This window comes from Lampetra fluviatilis, chromosome 57 (genome assembly GCF_964198595.1).
Source record: "Lampetra fluviatilis chromosome 57, kcLamFluv1.1, whole genome shotgun sequence".
Classification (NCBI taxonomy): Eukaryota; Metazoa; Chordata; class Hyperoartia; order Petromyzontiformes; family Petromyzontidae; genus Lampetra; species Lampetra fluviatilis.
In genome coordinates this window covers 8,364,373-8,383,286 of record NC_136331.1, presented here as the reverse complement: position 1 = coordinate 8,383,286, position 18,914 = coordinate 8,364,373, and the positions used below count along the sequence as shown (strand labels likewise).

Here is an 18,914-nt window from a genome sequence, read left to right as displayed (position 1 = left end):
CCGATTGGGCGGTGACATGGACAAGCGGCAGTGTCTTCGCCGCTTGTTACAGAGGTTCACGGTTCAATTCTAGCCGGTGCCATGATTATCACTGCGGGTGTAATAACCTAAATAATACTAAGCGCCATCTGCTTTAGGCCTCGGCAAAATGAGGTAATTTACCCTTTTTACCGGGTAAAAGGGTTAAGGTAAAGGGTAAAGATGTCGACATGCCAAGGGGTAAGGTAAAGGGTAGGGTAAAGGTAGCTCGGAAGAATTACCCGGTAGGGTAAAGGTAGCGCGAAGTATTACCCGGTAAATACGGTTCCTTGTTTACCGCTAAAAGCTCCGTGGCGCAGTCCTTGGCCTCCATTTAATAAGTACAATTAAAAAAACGTTTTTTTAAACACGCTTTTATTAAATGTACTAGTAATGGCAGAACTCCACGACTCCAAGAAGTGGCCCCGAAGCTTACAGCCAACGTCAGTTAGGCGTGGACAATTAGACCCAAGCCGAAACATAACATAAAAAAAATTATGTAAAAAAAAATATATATATTTTTATGATAGAATATAGTATTGTCATCAGTATGACATAAGTATACCAAGTTTGCAGTCGATACCATATTGGGAAGTGAGTTAAAATTGAGTTACAAAATTTGAGGATACGACAACGACAACAAGCGTGTAAAATTGGAATCATTGAGAGTATTCTATATGAATAAAGCACTCTACCTAGCATTTACCGTTATAAACCTTTTTCATGTGTAGTTCCCTAGTAATTACCCTGTAATCGGGTAATTTGTATGGGGTAAGGGTAAAAGGTAGGGTAAAACTAGGCTCGTTGTTTTCTCTTTTTAACTTTTACCTTACCTTGCCGAGGCCTAATCTGCTTCATTGGCATTCTCAAGAGTAGGCCATTTGTGTGTGCTGACGTTAGGGTACACATTGTCCAAGATAGAAAGTCACCTGCAAAACTACTCAATTAGGATTGTACATAGTAAAAGTCGCCAGCTACTGGCAACCTGATGCTCCATGTCACTCTTGAAAGTGAGACTCCTGCTGGTCTCTTAAGTTGTCACCTGATTAAAACGAAAGAAACTTGAAACTAAAAACTGTTTCCACACGGTTGGCGGTGCAGCACCTTCCTATATTTATCTTCATTCTCTGCCAGTCTCACGGTATTGTTGTTAATCTGCACCCCTGGCCATTTGCTCATGTCATCTGCCCATCGCTTTCTTGGCCTTTCTTGGGATATGTCTGACCAGGTGTACATCGTTTTATGACCGGACTTTTCTAGACAACCTCCAGATTTCACAGGTTCTCAAGTGGACATCCAGAATAAACCCCTCAAACAGAATGCCTCCTAGCTTAGACATTACTCCATGATACGAGTGCACCATAAACTTTATCAGAACATCAAGGCTGATGCGCACATCTTCATAAATGGCCGTGAAATCCAAACAAAGAGCGTAAAGAAGTAGACCACTGTGGTGGTCTGTGCTACTTCAACCGCGGAAAATTAAAACGACACTCCTGAAGCCCCACATTGTGGCTGGTCGACCTCGACATTGGCAATAAGCTCCTGAATATAACGCCATACACGCAAGAAGGGAACGATTCAGTCTCATTGGGCACACCTTGCCCCGGCATCCAAGCTTGCTAACCTCCATGACGAGAGGTTTAAACTAAACTCTCCATTTTCTGCCATGCGGAGCACTTATGCCAAGGGTCCAGCATTTTGGTCAATTGCATTTATAATGGAAACTTAAAAAGTGTTTGGTCCGCGTTGCTTGGTGGGGGGGGGCAAGTAAAATGTCACAAAGACCTCTGACATACTACTAGCTGATTCTGACAGCCAAATCTGGGCAACAACCCATAATTAAACTGGAGTCTCAAGTGTAGAAAGTTGATGATATGACCCTCGTGAATGAATGCATTAAAAACATGCGAAAAATTATATATTTTTTACGCAATAATGAAAATCAGTTTGTACTGCAATGAACGCCTGTGCACTGAGCCATCTGAGAAAGTGCACCACCACTTAGAGTGGATAAGATGTAATTGAATGTATCCCAGAAGTATATGCCATGTTATTTTTCCAGAGAGCATTCTCTAATGTGGGGCAATAGCCCACTTTTTTCTGCAATACATGTTGAAATTTCAGCCTCGTGACATGATGCAAAATAGTACGCCCAAAAATAACTGTAAAAAACGCACGCAAACAAAAAAATTAAACCCACACAGATTCATGCGACGCACACAGAGGTATGGTTTCACTTGGCTCGGCTGACCCTTTTTATAGCTCAACATCACACGGGCATCTCTACCATGCAGCGTAAATAACGCATCTCTGAACTAGAGCAGCTGACAGCACAAGCGCGTCAGGGTCAGGCTAGGCTATTTAATGCACAGCGACTTGTAATAAATAGTGCGTCAGGTATTTGGGGCCGGTGATGCGAGTACGAAACGAATCGTGGAGACATGGAAAGGAAGGTTCACACGTGCTTTTCCCCTTCGTTCAGGCCCACACAGGGCCTCAGCAATGTGTACCGGTTACATTGCACAACAGAAAGAGAAACGAATCGCTTAGTTATCTGTATCGGAGACGATCCGTAAAATGCTATATCGGCTCAATACTGCTCAACATCAGAACCGGCGAGTTGTACATTATTTCACTCTAAATTGAAAAATTATTGGGAAAAAATCATGGTTATGGCTGTGAGCTTCACATCCGCAAGCAATTTACACATTGTAGCAAATTAACTTTCGCACAACTCAAATTGTGGCCGTAATGGGTCACTGTGAAGTAAACATTTTAACAATGTGCTCCTGAGAAGCCATATCCAAGTTTGCTAAACTTGCCTTAATAAAGGCAGAGGAAAATCTGAACGACATTATTTCGTGGATTGTTATTGACAGCTCAGCAACAATGCAAGTAAAGGACTTCAAACCCCATTGAACAATTGGAAAACAAATGCATGCATGACTATATACATGTAATCCTATATGAGCGCTGAGATGTCAAGATGTTATCTCCTTCGGCTGGTATGCAGGAAGATCGTGGATTCAATCCAGACCCTGACACCTGCATATTTGGAGTCGGCATGTTCTCCCAATGGTTGCGTTGGATTTTTCTTCGAGTCCTCCAAATTTATAAACATGCGTTTAGATTATTTGGAGACTATAATATAAATTCCGAAATAATATAATATAGGCTACTTCGATGGACAGGTCGCCTCCGAAAAAAAAGCTAAAATCAGAGTTAAAAAATATATATACGGAATGCGCCTAACTTTGCAGACCTCAGAAGCCAAGCAAAACTGAGCCTAGACAGTGCTTGGATGGGCAGCCACAGTGCAGAAAACAGGTGTTATAGGCTGCGGAAACACGTTATCAACAGAGGGCAATTCAGTAAAATCTATGCTCCCCTCCCCTCCAACAACCCACACTAACCCAGCGCAGTGAAGTATGGTCATGGTATGGGAAGGCCCTCATCTTGTAGTGTTTATGTACACAGACTTACAACTTCCTTTTTTATTCTTTTACACCAAGTTAGGTGACATTGCAAACTTAATAAAAGCACAGTGAGGAAGTCCGATGATGCATCCTTAGCTGTGCCCACGCAAGCCACTTGATGTTCGGAGAAAAATCGCAAATATGTAGAATGCCACACCTAATCAAGGTGACGCATCAATGTCAGAGACATTCAGTAAGGGCTGCCCCTCCTCCATTGACTATTTGTGGCTCGTGAATATTTATGTCATCTTAACCCCCCCCACCCAATCACAGCTTGCTATTGCAAGTCTCTGGACTGTAATGGGTACATTATAATCATCAACAAAAGCTCAGGGCATGTAAAAGAACGTCTCGTGCGCTAATTACCGCAATTACCATCAATCAAGGCAAGTTCACCAATGTTACAATTATTATGTGAGGAAGCTTCTGTCATGCTTTCTTATGTTGAATGCACGTGAACAGAAATTGACTAAAAATGCAATATGGAACAAACACAGTGATTTTTGTAGATGACCTTAACGTCACATACAAGTTGATGTTTGACACATATATTCAATATCTAGGGCGATTTATAGATACCTCATTGATTTAGAATGACCTTTTTTGTCAACCCGTGAGTGACTATTGTGATAGTGATGGCTCCATTTTTTAAAGGAACAGAGTACGGTGACGGTGGTATAGAGATTCATGGATCTGTTACACACCTCTTTCAGGAAAAAGGAAAACTGAATTGTATGTCAAATCCTGCGACACAGGTTCAGTAAAATGAATGTTAAGAAAACAGAAAAACTAAGAACTGTACGGTGTGTACACACTTAACAGCCCTCAATCAGTCTAACTGTATGCCATCTCACTATTATGTTCGTGCAGTATATATCAATGGATACCTATGTACATACTCTTTGCTTCTTTCGGTAGGCATATACCTACGTGACTTTACCGAAAGAACCAAAGAGTATGGATTCCTGCAGTCACGAAAGCTTCAAATCAAGATTTAACTTATGTACATATATACGTATTTACGAGGAAAGCAACACTAGCGTAAATGAAATGGCCGTGATGGTTAGCAGCCGATAGGGCCACAACGCCCCACAACGCCCCACTTTCTGGCAGGACTTCAAGCCCTGCAGAGGCGCAGATAAGCGGAGCAGATTTTGTAACGCACTGATAGCTTCACATCACTACGCTTCTGCCTTTGAAGTTTAGCGTCCAGCCGTTGCACCGTTTGATTTGGGGGACCCGTTTGGGATATCACCGACCCTGGTGCCAATGCTGGGTCCTTCAAGGCATCTCTCAATGGTGACCATCAGAGGGAAGCCTGTGGGAAGCATGCTGTATAGCTGACAGCAGTTTAACACAACAGCATCAGGAACGTAGTTGGTTCAACCACTGTGGCAATTGCTGTGCGCGTGCATGTCACGCGTACAGCAGCTATCTTTAAAGGAATTTGCAACCCAAAAACAAATAGCTGTCATTTTGTAGGAAAAATGTAGGCTCTCCCCCCCGGGGCTATTCAACACCAGTTAAAAGTTATGTTAAAGAAAGACGACTAAAATCAGTCCAGAACAGCAGACCCTTCAGCTATGTATTAAAATGCTCTGGAGCATTGCTGCAGTGACTTTATAACTCTATGGGATGTATGTGAAAACGCTCCTTTTTGTAATCATTAACTAATCTTCAGACCCGTTTTGGGTAGCCAAGGCCACAGTCTAGGTATGTATCTACCAATGGCTATGGAGGAGTTTTGTCTTCCTTAAAGGCTCTCAGATTTGAGATATTTTAATCATAAACAAGCCAGTCGGTATAAACGGCATGGGGACATTTCTCTGTCCACAAAGAGCTTAGATCACAATAAGTTGCTTTAGTTGGCTCTCAGTCCCTTAGGCATTAACACTGAATCCAAGACTTCTAACCCTGCTCTGGTGTGACTTGGGACACTTTCAACCGTAACACATTTCTTAAACCCATTCGATTTAAAAATGCATTTATTTTCTTTCTCTTAATTAGCTGTAGCAGTTATGTCTTTGTGTTAATCGCTTTGTTGTGCAGCAACACCACTGTGGCAAAAACTGTGGAAATATCTCCCATTCATTGCTATCGCAAAATTAAGACGTGCTAGAGATTTGAATTATAGCAGATTGCAACTAGGTTTCCTTACACACATGTGCACTGCGTGGCTGCAACAGATCGCAATAAATAAATGTAAAAAACAACATTTTTTTTCAAATAATGATCTGAGAGGGAGGAATAAAAATAGCCCAACAGCCCAATGCGGTATTATGAGACTGCTGGACTGGATAGAAATGAGACTCAAGAGGAACAGTCAAGGTCACTTAAATGGGTAGGGGGCGAACATTTATACAATCCTGAGCCATTTATGGAGATTCCACATTACTCTGGCCAGAAGTAATTACAAATTAACCACCGTTAACATGATCTTAGCTGTAGACGGCACCGTATGAGGCCTTTGTATGGCGGTGTCTTCGCATAGTGCAACCACTGCGCCAAACGGATGGATCAAAGGCATTAAAACTGATTATGGCCTTATCAAAATTGTAAAACGTTTGTGTTTTCCCCCTCTCCAAGTAGGACTCAACAAGAACGACAAACATCTCATACGCTGCGTTGTCCCAAGTTGCCCAACACACGAGTTTGAAACTTTGGAAATAAAAAAAAGATTGTTTTAAGTGACTATCAGGTGCGTCATGGCACTAGAGATGCCCAGAGTGCCATCACCCCTAAATATTTGAACATAAATACAGTGGACGTCACTGCAGCGTTACGATGTTGCGCCTGACAACATAAAGGCCACAAAAGCCAGTGTCCGCTGCCAAGTCCGTATTATCCCTTTAGTACCACATTGTGAGTATTACCAAGCGACATTTTATTCCCACAAGGGTTCTCCTATCAGAGCAAACGATAAGGCAAGGTCGGAACGCAATGTTCTTAGACTGCGGAGCGCATTAACGCAAGCGGCAACAATATTAATAGTTGTTTAAAAAGAGTGCACATTGCCCACCCGGTATGCGTTATTGACTCAATTAAAATTTGTTACTGGAAAAGCTTCGAATCCTCAGATACGGGAAACGGGAGTGATTTTGGTGCCGAGTTATTTTCAGTTTCAACGACCTCTGTCGAGCGTTTTGAAAGCTCAACAGCGTTGGCATGGGCGGTCAGCGCTGAGCTGATTAACACGGGTGTCACAGGTTCGATTCCCGTACACGGGCCACCAGATAATGTCTGCATGAAGACGACTTGCCCAAGTGCGCCGTCGGCCGAATTACACCATGTAACACGATTTTTGTCCCTGGGTAGAAAGTGTTATTTTTGTATTGCTTATGCCTAAAAAGTAAAGAAAATGGCTATTATTCCCCACAAACTTTGCTTTTGTGACCAGGACTTTATGTGAAGGAATGATACAAATGCACACGTTCTCATTGAAAATAGGTACATTTCAAAATATCACTGTGCTGGTCACAAAAGCAAAGTTTGTAAGGAATAATAGCCATTTTCTGTACTTTTGGTGCATAAGCAATTATAAAATAACACTTACTACCCAGGAACAAATATTTTTTGGTTACAGTGTTATTAGTGACATTCTGTCAGCTGCACTTAACCATTTGTGATCTAACATTTGAATATTATTTGTTAAACGGCACAGCGTGCAGATCCTGTATATATATAAGTTTGAGTTTAGGTAACTACGAGGCATTTTTACGATCGACCCCCGAATTATCACGATTCGGGGGTCATAATTTAGTTTCAACAGCAATTGTTTTATCTTGAGGTACATCTAAAACTGCAAGGTTTGCACGAATCACAAAACGTAGCATACGTTAACAGAAAATAATGGATGTATAGGAGAACAATTGATGCACGTATTGTGAGCATAAAGCAAAGACTGCAATCATAAGGTTAATTATTGCACAAGATGGACCTACGGTTATCTAAGAGAACGTAAAAGCAACTTGATCTCATTTAAATATACGTAAACAAGTGCTGTACTTACCGTTTAAAGCACAAGACAAAGCTATCCCTAACCTGCGATTATGAAATGTTCCTAAAAGCCCTCTTAAAAGAGCTCACACAAACCACGCAAAGAAGCCTTACACGCCATCAACAGCTCAGCGACTTCTTCACGAGCCAGATATCTAACATTGCTCTGGAAGCAATATCACTCGGCCACATTACTCCCCAGACCACTCACTATCCATCACACCCCAACAGATAACAATTCATCATACATTCGGCAAATGTTCGGCACATTCAAGTGCTTGAAAGCAAGCAATTGTGCGACGCTCATCTCGACCGAGGCAGTTGGTGGAAATTCCAGTACCATGGAACGAACAAGTCGATACTTACTCCGCCCAGAGGACAGTTTGAGAGTGAATACATTCAACTCCTTTAACATTGGCAGCGGCTTAACACGTGTAACGCACCATTACGTAAAGGCAATGCCGCTTCGCCTATTCATCGCAGGCCTAAACTCTCCCTTCTCGCCACGATAGCAAATGGCCCTCCATGCCTCCCACACGACTGAACGGGTAAACAAAGCCGAGGTGGTGGCCCTGCCGAGGATTACATTAAGCTGGCATTGTATATCCACTGCTGGATGAAGGCCTGCTGCCCGTGCAGTCGTCATTCCCTCACACCTGTCGTCTCAAGTGAACCGATCTCATAGCTGCACATTGGCCAACATGTGCTTGTCTTTGACACCCTTATCCATCATCACCTTCAAGCGATAATGTCCTACCCAAGTCCACTTTTATTCACAGTTAAAATTCTATATTTAGACTGCGTATGTCCTCATCCATATGCTCCCCGTTCTCCCAAATGCAATTCGATGCGTGCGCCTTCGTGTTCCATTGGACATTATTGATATATCGTACACACACATATACTGTAACTGAAATATAATTGTGGCCGAGATGAACGGTATGAAGTGTAAGGCAAATCTAACAGATTGAAATATTTTTGGATACACACGACACTGATACAATGGCTGGCAGATCACGTGTATTCGTTAAAACCCACTGATTTGGAACATTGCCAGGAGATTCTAGTATCCATCTGTGCGGAGGTTTAATTGTTATTTATTGGTTTGCGTGGATTGCCTAAACTGCTGGACGATACTGTAAACTGCAATACTGCATTACAATAAAAATACATTGCATGACTAAATTAACGATACACTGGTATAAGACATTACATTAATTATTTACAATACTGTACATTACATTATTACGTAACGACAAAGTAACTTAGTCAATCGTCAATTAAGATTATTACGGAAACCATTTCAAGCAAGTGATTCGCATATTTTAGTAACTGCTCGCGACTGACAACATCGAAATGTAAAATAATATCGTTACATCAGTGGCGATGCTCAATCCACTGCTGGACGAAGGCTTCCCCAATCAGCCGAAATTACATTCCACATTTTGTTGTTTAAACATCCACGAGTGTATAAGCCACATAGATGACACTGACCACTGAATCTTACCACGGTTACGTAAAGTTTGCTTGTTGGGTATGACATTTCATAAAGACGCAACGACGGACGGATATCGAAACTATGTTACAGCCATCCACGACACTAACTGGTGCCACGAAATCAACTGGTTTACCACCATCGTGGAGATGGAGCGGTGAAATAATCATCTTGAGCACTGCGGATTGTCACAACCCCAAAGATCGCGAGATGGCGTCAACTCCATCATCATCCAGCAGTGGATGGACCACGGCTGCGGATGATGAACATCTACCAGTACCACTGCACTCCGTGGACACTTTCTGTGTAAATGTTAGCGCAGCATTAAGATTAAGTAGAACAACGACGATGATTATATAACGAGGGAGGAGGCACGGGCCGATGCCGGCTTCCTCCCCAAGTCTCCACCACCACGCGGCTTCCCCTCCGCCTCTCGTTCGCACGCCAAACCCCATTAATTATACGCCGGAGAAATTACCGTCGTTCAACAAGAGCCACCTAATTATCGTAACCATCAACACAAATAAACTTACCGACTTTAAACGCGCGACAAACAAAAATCGAGAACGGCAAATCGCTTTTTTTTTCCTTTTCACGCCAACGAAAATGTCAGCCGCGGCCCGGCTTTGTAAACCATCGCGCGCTTAAGCGTTGCGCGGTGGCTACGCGGCTCCCCATTGGCCGAGACGCCGCCCGCGTGACCGCCGACAGCCAACCCGGAGCGAGCCCTCGCGCGAGCGCGCTGGGAATTCTAAAAGCGGCGCTCAGGATCTTTGCTACCCCGCCCTTGGGCGGCGTTGAGACGAAGGGGGGTGGGGGGGGGAAGGTGGCGATGCGGGAGGACGCCGGGGAGCAGTGGGCGAGTGGCGAGGGGCCGCGTCTGCTCACCCATTCAGAGTCGAAGCGCCGAGGACTCTCGCTGTGATGTCGTCGCGGCAACGAGCGAACGCCGAAGCCACTGAACGGGGACGCGGGTGGGGGTGGATCGGGGGCCCGACGAGTTCCTTCAAAATGGCGACGCCGCTCGCGGTGACCCGGATGTTAAAGTGAGGGGCGGGGCACGGGGGGCAACGGGGGGTGGGCAAGAATTGGGTGATTGGAGGAGGGGGGGGGATCCCGGGGCACGTGACTCGCCCGGAGGCCAGGGATAGGATAAGCGTGGTCACGTGGGGAGACGAAATGCGAAGGTGTGTAAAGAGGAGCGCCATCTTGCCTGGGGGTTGGTGGCCGTGAACGAGAATTTGTTTTGGTCGTGCTGGAGGAATCCGATGAGTTGTGAAACTCTTTCACCCGCAAACATTTCCAGCAGTTTTCACAGATGTCCAGACCGCGGGGGTCATTTTTGATACTCTCCTCACAATTCTTAATCTTCCATAAGAGGTTTTTTCTGGGTGAGATCGCGTAAATGTGTCGTTAAAACCCGCCACCACCCGACACAGCCAACCAGGAAGTGTTCATATTCTTTGTGTCTTTTAGTAGTCACGTAGAAAGGTTCAAATTAATAAAAAAATAATTAGGTTTGTCACGTAAACAACGTGCCAAATCGTTACTAATACAGCACACCGGTGTGTTGGATAGCAAATCCACAACATGTACAGTCTGAGTACGACGTTTCACCAGTAATTACCACTAGCTTCATCAGGCGACAGCCATATTTGTGGAGAAGTCCACCTGTATCGTTCCTTATATAGAGGCGGAGATGTGGCAGATATTTGAGCAAAACAAAATCTTTGCAGTTAAAAGGGTAAAAACCTACCATGATATTTGAGCAGGTAAGGCCCGCTGTGTAACTCTTTCAGAAGCAACCTGGCAACACATGGTGGCTCAACAAAGTGGCTCATCATGTGGAAATTTATAGCAGCAATATCTAAACGCATGCTCTATGACTCTGTATTAACATGTAAAGGTATATTGTGAAGGTTTATACTGGTAGGAACCTCATGGTTACACCATCCCACAGGGGATTATTGTGTCCGTCGTGCAGGGAGGGGCTGGGTGGGGATGGTGGGGCTGGGTGGGGTAAGGTTGGGTGGGGAGAGGAGAGTGGGGTGGGGATGGGTGGGGAGGGAGGGGATGGTGGGAGGTGTTTTTTTTGTTTTACAGAAGTCAATGAAAAACTGTTGGTATCATCTCCCCGGTCAGCGAGTGGTACATTCCAAAAAGCCCAAAAGCTACGGTGAGCAATTTGGATCAAAGCAGGTAGCGGCAACGCGATTTATTATGACATGTTAATTAGGCATCATTGGATTCACATTTCTGAATCTGAATATTTATCCTGGAGGAATCCGATGAGATGTCCAGTAGGGGTGGGTAAGAACGATACAACAACAAACAGTACAAAAAAATCATGATAGGTAGTGCAAGTACAAGGAATTCATATACTCCAGTTTCGGTCTTTAGAGGGATAAATGTGATGTCATCATTTGTGAGTCAATCAGGCGCAAAGACCAGTGAGGGATGAATGTATTAATATAAATTGCAAAGGATATATATTCTTGTTGATGTTGATATCTGCTAACCTAACAACGACGACAGGGCTTCAGCAAAAGGTTCGAAGAGGGTTGCTATTCCTTTGCTGAAGAAGTTGCAGTCTAGTGGTTTACTGGAAGGTACGCGATCTAACCCAATACATACCTCTATTATGGAAGGCTCTTCCTTCCGATATTAGAAATCCACTGTAGCAATGCACTTTTAAATCTAGATTAAAAACTAATTTCTTTATGCTTTTTGTGGTCCTTCCCCCACACCTTCGATGAGCACGCTTGGCTACGGATGATGCGAGAGAAGTTCAACATACCTACTATATGGTTTGTAGTGTGATTGCATGTCCACAATCGCATAATCTTTTTCACAATTAGAATCTTTATTTAGTCTGGAGGAATCCAATGAGCTATGAAGCTCTTCTTCACAGAAGGATGTCCAGGACATCATGTGGCATGTTTTTATTGTTCGATTCATGAAGATGTATGGGCCTGATCCACCATTCTTAATCGTCTGCTCCGATGCAGACAATTAAGAATGGTGGTTCAAGATTTGAAGCTTTCGTGACTGCAAGGATTCATATTCTTAGGTTTTTTCGGTAAAGTCACGTAGGTAAAAAATTACAATTAATAAAAGTAAAATAAAATAAAAATCACGACGTTTCGGAGGCAAGACGGAAGCTTGTGTTGCCTCCGAAACGTCGTGGTTTTTTATTTTATTTTTATTAATTTTTTACCTACGTGACTTTACCGAAAAAACCTAAGAATAAGAATGGTGGATCAAGTAAAACGCACTGGCCAGATCCTGCCAGGCTGCATGCACTGTGAAAAGATGCTGGTCGGTACCAATAGGTACTCAACAGATATTGAAGTGCCTACAGCTGTTTGGAGAAGTCATACTGAGTGGCATTTCTGAAATGACAAAGCATATTATAAAATATAACTAGATCTGCTCACATCACTACGTAATTTGGGCTTGTGTAATACAGCCAATTATGTAAACATTCAATGTTTGGTTCCCGTGATGTAACTCACCTACCAGTCAATTGATATTACTCATACCTGAGCGTCACCAGCCACTTTACATGACTCATCTGATACAATTCATCACATCATTCGCCTGACATTGTCCGCTCACTAGAAACTCACCAATCACCTTGTATGACTGACCACTCACCACCAACTTCATACCACTCACTCACCAGACTAGCAATACTCACCATGCACCACACAACCATTGCCGACAGATCAACACCAAAGGGGGTTCCAATAAAATCTTTATATTTTACATAAGCAGCCACTCAATCAATACAATGCATTTGCCACTTAACGTGTCGTTCCCACCACCTGCCCCACGTTACCCGAGTTGAGCTCGCCGACTGGTCCAGCATTGGCGGGAAATTATAATATGGCAAATCGTGACGATGCATCAACATCATAAGAGCGTTCTGGTCAGTGATGATGGACCAATACGAGAGTGTTCTGATCGGTCAGTGATGACAGATTAACACGGGATGGACAGTAGTATTTTAATACATAGTGTAATTCTGTGGAACAGTGGTGCCATGGTTAGTGGAATTAACTATGAACTCCATGACCTGAGGTAGATTCCCAGCCACGGCTAACATCAGTGGCAAGCAATATGTAAAAGGATCCTGCATCTTCCTCTACACCCTTCACCAGGGGCGGTTTCTTCATTGGGCGATTGGGCGACGCACCACCAATGTCATTCAACCACAGAGTCACGCTAGCCGTCACTGTGCCTCTGGATATAGTCCAATCAGCGTCATGTCCCGTTCTGTGGAGTACCGCCTCTTTTTGGGCAATTTCCCTCCGGCTGAGAATCGCCCCGAGTGGTCCCATAGACTTACATTCAAAGATGTTTTTTTTCGAACGGGGGCGCTGCAATGCATTCTCTATGGCTTCCGGGAGGGCTCGCCCTAACGTGCTTACGTCATCATACGTGCTTACGTCATCATACGTAAGCACGTTTCATCCAACAATATAATTTGTCGCCACCTAGTGGAATCTTTAATAAAATAAACTTGAGTGGTTTGTTTTAATAGTGAGTATAGAAACAAACAAGATGTATTGTAAGAGTCACTTAATTTTTCATTAATATTAAAGAAGTGAAGTTGCCTTTACATGCTTAAGCTGTTAATTTATCCATTGCATGGGTGGACCTTATCCTTATCAATCATCCAGACATTTGCCCCCCGAGAGATTTTGCAGGAGCCGCCACTGCCCTTCACCAACCTGCACAAACCAGTATGAAGTATGGTGAAACAATTCCCATGACCGACAAGGCACGAGGAGGCCTTCATCCAGCAGTGGATTGACAAAGGCCTGGAAAAAAAAGGTTATTTATTCAGGAAAGCTTCACCAACATTTTTTTGGAATGTGGGATAAAACCGTAGTATACAGAGAGAACCCATGCATACACAGGAATAATCCAAGCTTTTGCAGAGCAATGTCCGTGAACCTGCTTTTTAGTACTGCTATGTCTTAAAGACCCTTGGAAAATGTTATCCACATGCCCATGGACTTAATTTCCTACTGGTCACCGACATCTGTTTGGCACGAGTTTCTCTTCTAATGTCTCCTCACACACCTGTCACTCCACCCCACAAAAATTCAGTTTCCTCTCAATGTAGGCCACTCGATTCTCCAAGGGCTCATTGAGCATTGGCATCCAGTCCCAGTAGGGGATCTCCACCACCGTGTAGCCGCTCAGCAGCAGCTGCCGTCGCTTCATGGCTTGCAGCCCCGTGTGCCTCTGCATGCGGTACAGGTAGTTGTTGTGGTTCGTCACCTGCATGGCTACCTTTCTCACAGGGCCCTGCTGCTGATGATATTGTGAAGTAGCACGCTCATTCACAAAGACACTGTCGGGGGACGTTCCACTTTCCGGCAGCTCCCTGTTGGTCAGCGCCTGCACGAGGCTGGCCGTTAGGGGCACCCGGCCAGCCGCTCTGGTCAGGGACTCGACCAGCGGGCTCCTTTGGGAGCGAACGTTTGGATCGCCGCGAGTGGCACGCGCACTCTTTCCCTTGAACAACTTTGAGATGAGCTCGTCTGCGATTTTCAACTCCTTTGGCTGCGTTTCAAACTGCTGAGGCGGCTCATGCTGCTTCCCGGCAATGGCCATCAAATGCTCGCCATTGACGTCTGATACAACAAAGGGCACGGGCCGCCCCCTCTCGTCGAAGTGAACCTCAATGTCATAGGATCGCGAGTGCGGGAGCACCGCGTGAGCTTGTGCCAAGTGGCTCCCGCCCAGCACCACGGCCAGCGCCTCAAGCGCCTTGCTCACCTCCGGCCTCGTCAGTGCCGCCATCGTCAGCTTGTTCTGCATCACGTGCCACATCTCCTGCCGCGTGACTCTGTCCAGTCGGTTCCCGGCGTAGCCCGGGCACTCCAGGCCGACCGTCGCGTCCAACGTGTAGAGGTCCGCCCTCATTTCCTCCTTGGTCCTCTGCTCAAGGAGGTTGCTGTAGTGCGGGCTCAGCACTTCGTTCAAGAGGTCCTGGGGGAAGCGGCCGGTGAACGCGAGCGCCAGCAGCGCCGTCACCATGTGCCGGGGGTAGCGCTCAAACTGCGCGCTGCGCTCCCGCAGCAGCTGCACCAGCGCAGCATACATGTCCTCAGTGGCGCCTGGCAGCTCGCACGCCAGCGACCCGAATGCCCACAGCAGCTTGGCGAGGTCCTTGCTCCGGCCGAAGCTGGAGCGCTTCTTCACCTGCGCCGCCAAGGCACGCATCAGCGGCTCATCCAGGTAGTGCAGCGCGGCGCAGGCGAGCGCCACGTGCATCACGCCCTGTACCCCAAGGTCGGGCAAGCGCGTCGGCACCACAGTGCACATGCGCCGGAGGAAGGGCACGTGGTCGAAGTGCGTGAGCCGGAACAGCTTGAGCACCCCGATGAGGCCGAAGTTGCTGATGCTGCGCATTTCGGCCGTCACCTTGTCGCCGATCTGCTGCATCGTCTGCGCCGACACCTTGTGGCGCGACTTGAAGAACGCGAGGCAGCTGGCGCCTACCTCCTCGGCAGTCATCTCGCCGACGTGCCGCACCACCAGCTGTTCCAGCTTGTTCACGAGGCCATCCGGCGCGCCGCGGTTCTCGCCCACGATGTACAGCAGCTGCACCGTGCAGGGTCGGCTCAGCCCGGCCCAGTCCCGCATCGCGCGCGCGAACAGAAGCTCGAGGAAGCGAGGTGCGCGGTAGCCGACCAGCCTCCAAACGTCGGCCACCAGCAGCAGCTGCTCCAAGCTCATGTCGTCGGCGCGGCGGCACAGCTCCGCCTCGCACTTGGCGTACAGGGGGTGCGTGGGGCTCAGTCCGGTGCGGCAGAGCACCGTCAGGGTGTCCACCAGCTCCTGGTCGTTCATATCGCCCACCTTGCTCGACACTAGGCCGAGGAGAACTTTGAAGCGACCGTCCCTGTGCAGGGTCCGGCGATACCAGGCCTCCACGCCGCCGACGGCCTGCAGGCAGACGAGCAGCTCGCCGGTGTGGGCGTGCTCCCGCCTGCACAGCAGCTCGGCCAGCACGGCCTGCGCCTCATCCAGCGACACCGGAGCCGACCCCGCGTCTTCGGCGCAGCAGCACAGCTCCGCGTAGTCGTCGGACACGCGCTGGAATCGGCGCGGGTCCACCTGGGGGTCGTAGCAATCGGCTTCGTCCATTTCCTCCCTCCACACATGGCCCGAGGCGGACAGGACCTGCTGCACCGCATCTAGCTCCGACGTGGCGCTCCTGCTGCTCAGCGAGTAGCTCCTGGACGGGGGGATCGAGCAGTCCCTCGGCACCACAACGGGCACCCGAGTAGCCAAGTTCCCGAGCGTCCGAGAGTTACGAGGAGGAGCTGCTTTTGGGTGAAGACGATGCTTGGCACACGAGTAGAGACTAGGACCACCGAGCCCGTCAATTCCAACTTCCCCGTCAATATTGCGGCCGCTTGTCGCCGTGGACGCCCAGACACGAATGACCGAGGAGGGTGGCATCCGACGCCTTGTAGCCACAGCAAGAGTCAGGAGGAGATGCCGGCTCCCGAGCGATGCCATTCTGGCTAGGAGCCTTGGCTGAGTAGGGTGAAGACCTGAGCGAGGGCGGGGGAAAAGACCCGGGTTGATCAGGTTCAAGGGCAAGGCTAGGTCGAGTAAAATCTTGCTCGTCGTTTGTGTAAAAACGCTATCGTGAACATTCCCCAGGCTAAATCGGTGTCAATGATCGAGCGGTCAAACAGTTGGCAGTGCACCGCGGTATGCACCCGTCCCCCACCCAAGTTCGATTCCTGACCAAGGCTAACATCAGTAGCAAGTGATATCCGAACCGGTCACGTCGGCTGCGTCACCCCAATGTCACCCACCCCCCGTCCAATTCCCCAGCCCGCACTGACCAGCGTGATAGTATGGTGAAACAATCCCCAAGTACAGTATGGTCAATCACACCGAAACGGCGCATGGAGGCCTTAGTTTACCATGGGATTGACAAAAGAGGCTGTAAGAATTATTACAATATTATAATCGGTGTGAAGCAAAATGTGCCTTAAAAGTGTTTACGAAACCGGTTACGGGTCGGTTAATATTCTACCGTGGTCAGGTAAAGCCGGGGTTAGGTAAAGTCTAGAACAAGTCAGGTAAAGCGCAGGTCAGGTAAAGGTCAGCTAAAGCACAGGTCTGGTTAGGTAAAGCCCGGGACAGATCGTGTAAAGCCCGGGTCAGGTACAGCCCGGGTCTGGTTAGGTACAGCCCGGGACAGATCGTGTAAAGCCCGGGTCAGGTACAGCCCGGGTCTGGTTAGGTACAGCCCGGGACAGATCGTGTAAAGCCCGGGTCAGGTCAAGACTTGGTCGGCCAGCTCAGGTAAGGACCGTGTCGGGCAGTGTCAAGCGCGGGGCTGGCCAGGCACAGCTCCGGACGGTTCAGCCGCAGCCCGCGTCGAGCCAAGAGGCCAGCAAGGGGCCCGGCTCGGCGTCTCTGTCTCAACATCCCACCCCCCTCACCTGCGAGGCCGAGCCGCGCCGCACCAAGGTCACTTGGACGCAGCAGGCGGAGATGCGGCCGCTGCTGCCGCCGGCTGCTGCTGCCTCGTCTCGAAGCGCCGACCTCTGCCCGCGTCGCATCCTCGTGCGCGGGAGCCGCCGAACGGCGTTCAGTGCGTGCGTCGAATGTGACGTTGAACGCTTTAAAGGTGTGCGCGAGTTGTAGTTTGTGGAGTTGTAGCAGCCCGAGGGAGTTGGGGTCGCCTCGTGGAGTCGTGCCGGTTACCGCCTCACGCGTGCACCCAGGGCGCGTCCGTCCGACCTCTGACCCCACCCCCACCACACACAGTGACATCACGGAGGAGGACCCGCGGCGCTACGGTGGCCGCCACTGAAATCGCGTTTCGTAAAATACCGACGAGAAGTTCCCACGGTAGGGTCATTGTGCTGTATAACCACGTACCTCACTCGCCCACCCACCCGGTTGTCGTCGTCCGATTACGACTTGTACGACAAGTCCATTGACTTGCTAATTTCTCGAGCACCACCCGCCCATGCACGCCACAAACCCTCTATATAAAGCCACAACAGCAGATCGTTGTTTCTCACCTGAAGACGGACGCTTGTGTTGCGACCGAGACGTCGTGCTTTATTTTAACACATTCCTCCTGCGGAGGGAGCTGCTGGTAGGAACGTTGGGTTGCTCGGTCAATTGCCAGGGTCAACGGCGGCGTGGTGTATTCCGCAAATATGCCCGACTGTGAGGGCGGGCACAAGCCGGCGTGAGTAGGTTAAACGTTGAGTTTTATAAGGGGACCACGGGGTGACCAGCCCCTCCCCACCCAGCCCCTCCAGCTCCTCCCCTCCACCCAGCCACACCCCTCCCATTTTTGGATGCACGACGTGTTAGTCGCATCTGGTTAGTCCATGTACTACGAGTACTCTGATTATTATACGAGTTATCTTAGTTACCTATCCAATAAGAATGCCAACGTTGGCTCAACGTGCATGTTTAACTGGGTAGATGGTGCGGATGCGCTGGATGTAACACGTGGTCTAATGCCACTTGCACTCCGAGTAACAACGAGTATTATACGAGTCCAACTGAGCTGAATGTAACACGCGCTCTGACAGTGGTTATGAGTTCATGGACGCAGTACACTTGAGTACTATATACACGACTACTCTTTAGCATAATGAGTACTGTACTGGTCCTCTCGGCTACTTGACGGTATCGGTGCGCGGGATGACTTCCGAGTGCCGGCATTGTCACCAGGAGTGTTAGGGACGACAGTGTTGCCTCCAGCTAGGATCCATATCTTAACAGAGCCATTGGCGAGAACATCTGGTAGTTTAATGAACCCACCTATTGTACCACCATCACATGGTCACTTCAAAGCCCAGGTGGTTTTGGGCAGAGGTGTGGACTCGAGTCATGTGACTTGGACTCGAGTCAGACTC

The 18,914-nt window shown here is 47.8% G+C and overlaps 2 protein-coding genes across 4 annotated transcripts in view; both read right to left on the bottom strand.

Annotated features, from left to right (window-relative positions):
• The window catches only part of KPNA5 (karyopherin subunit alpha 5), a 39,153-nt gene extending 29,133 nt beyond the window's left edge, over positions 1 to 10,020 (bottom strand). For 2 of the 3 annotated variants that reach the window (XM_078880424.1, XM_078880425.1), the window contains exon 1: positions 9,877 to 10,020. In XM_078880424.1, the coding sequence (XP_078736550.1) occupies positions 9,877 to 9,880 (4 nt within the window). In that variant the 5' untranslated portion in view covers positions 9,881 to 10,020. Of the gene's footprint in view, positions 1 to 9,521; positions 9,664 to 9,876 lie in introns of those variants that run through there. The other variant, XM_078880426.1, reaches the window with a different exon arrangement.
• Positions 10,021 to 12,694: 2,674 nt separating this feature from the next.
• FASTKD5 (FAST kinase domains 5) lies at positions 12,695 to 17,864 on the bottom strand. Its single transcript, XM_078880423.1, has 2 exons — positions 17,475 to 17,864; positions 12,695 to 16,568 (listed from the first exon to the last, which is right to left on the bottom strand). Exons 1-2 carry the CDS (start codon positions 17,806 to 17,808, stop codon positions 14,083 to 14,085), a joined length of 2,820 nt encoding a protein of 939 aa, XP_078736549.1. The 5' UTR covers positions 17,809 to 17,864; the 3' UTR covers positions 12,695 to 14,082.
• Between the last annotated feature and the right edge of the window lie 1,050 nt (positions 17,865 to 18,914).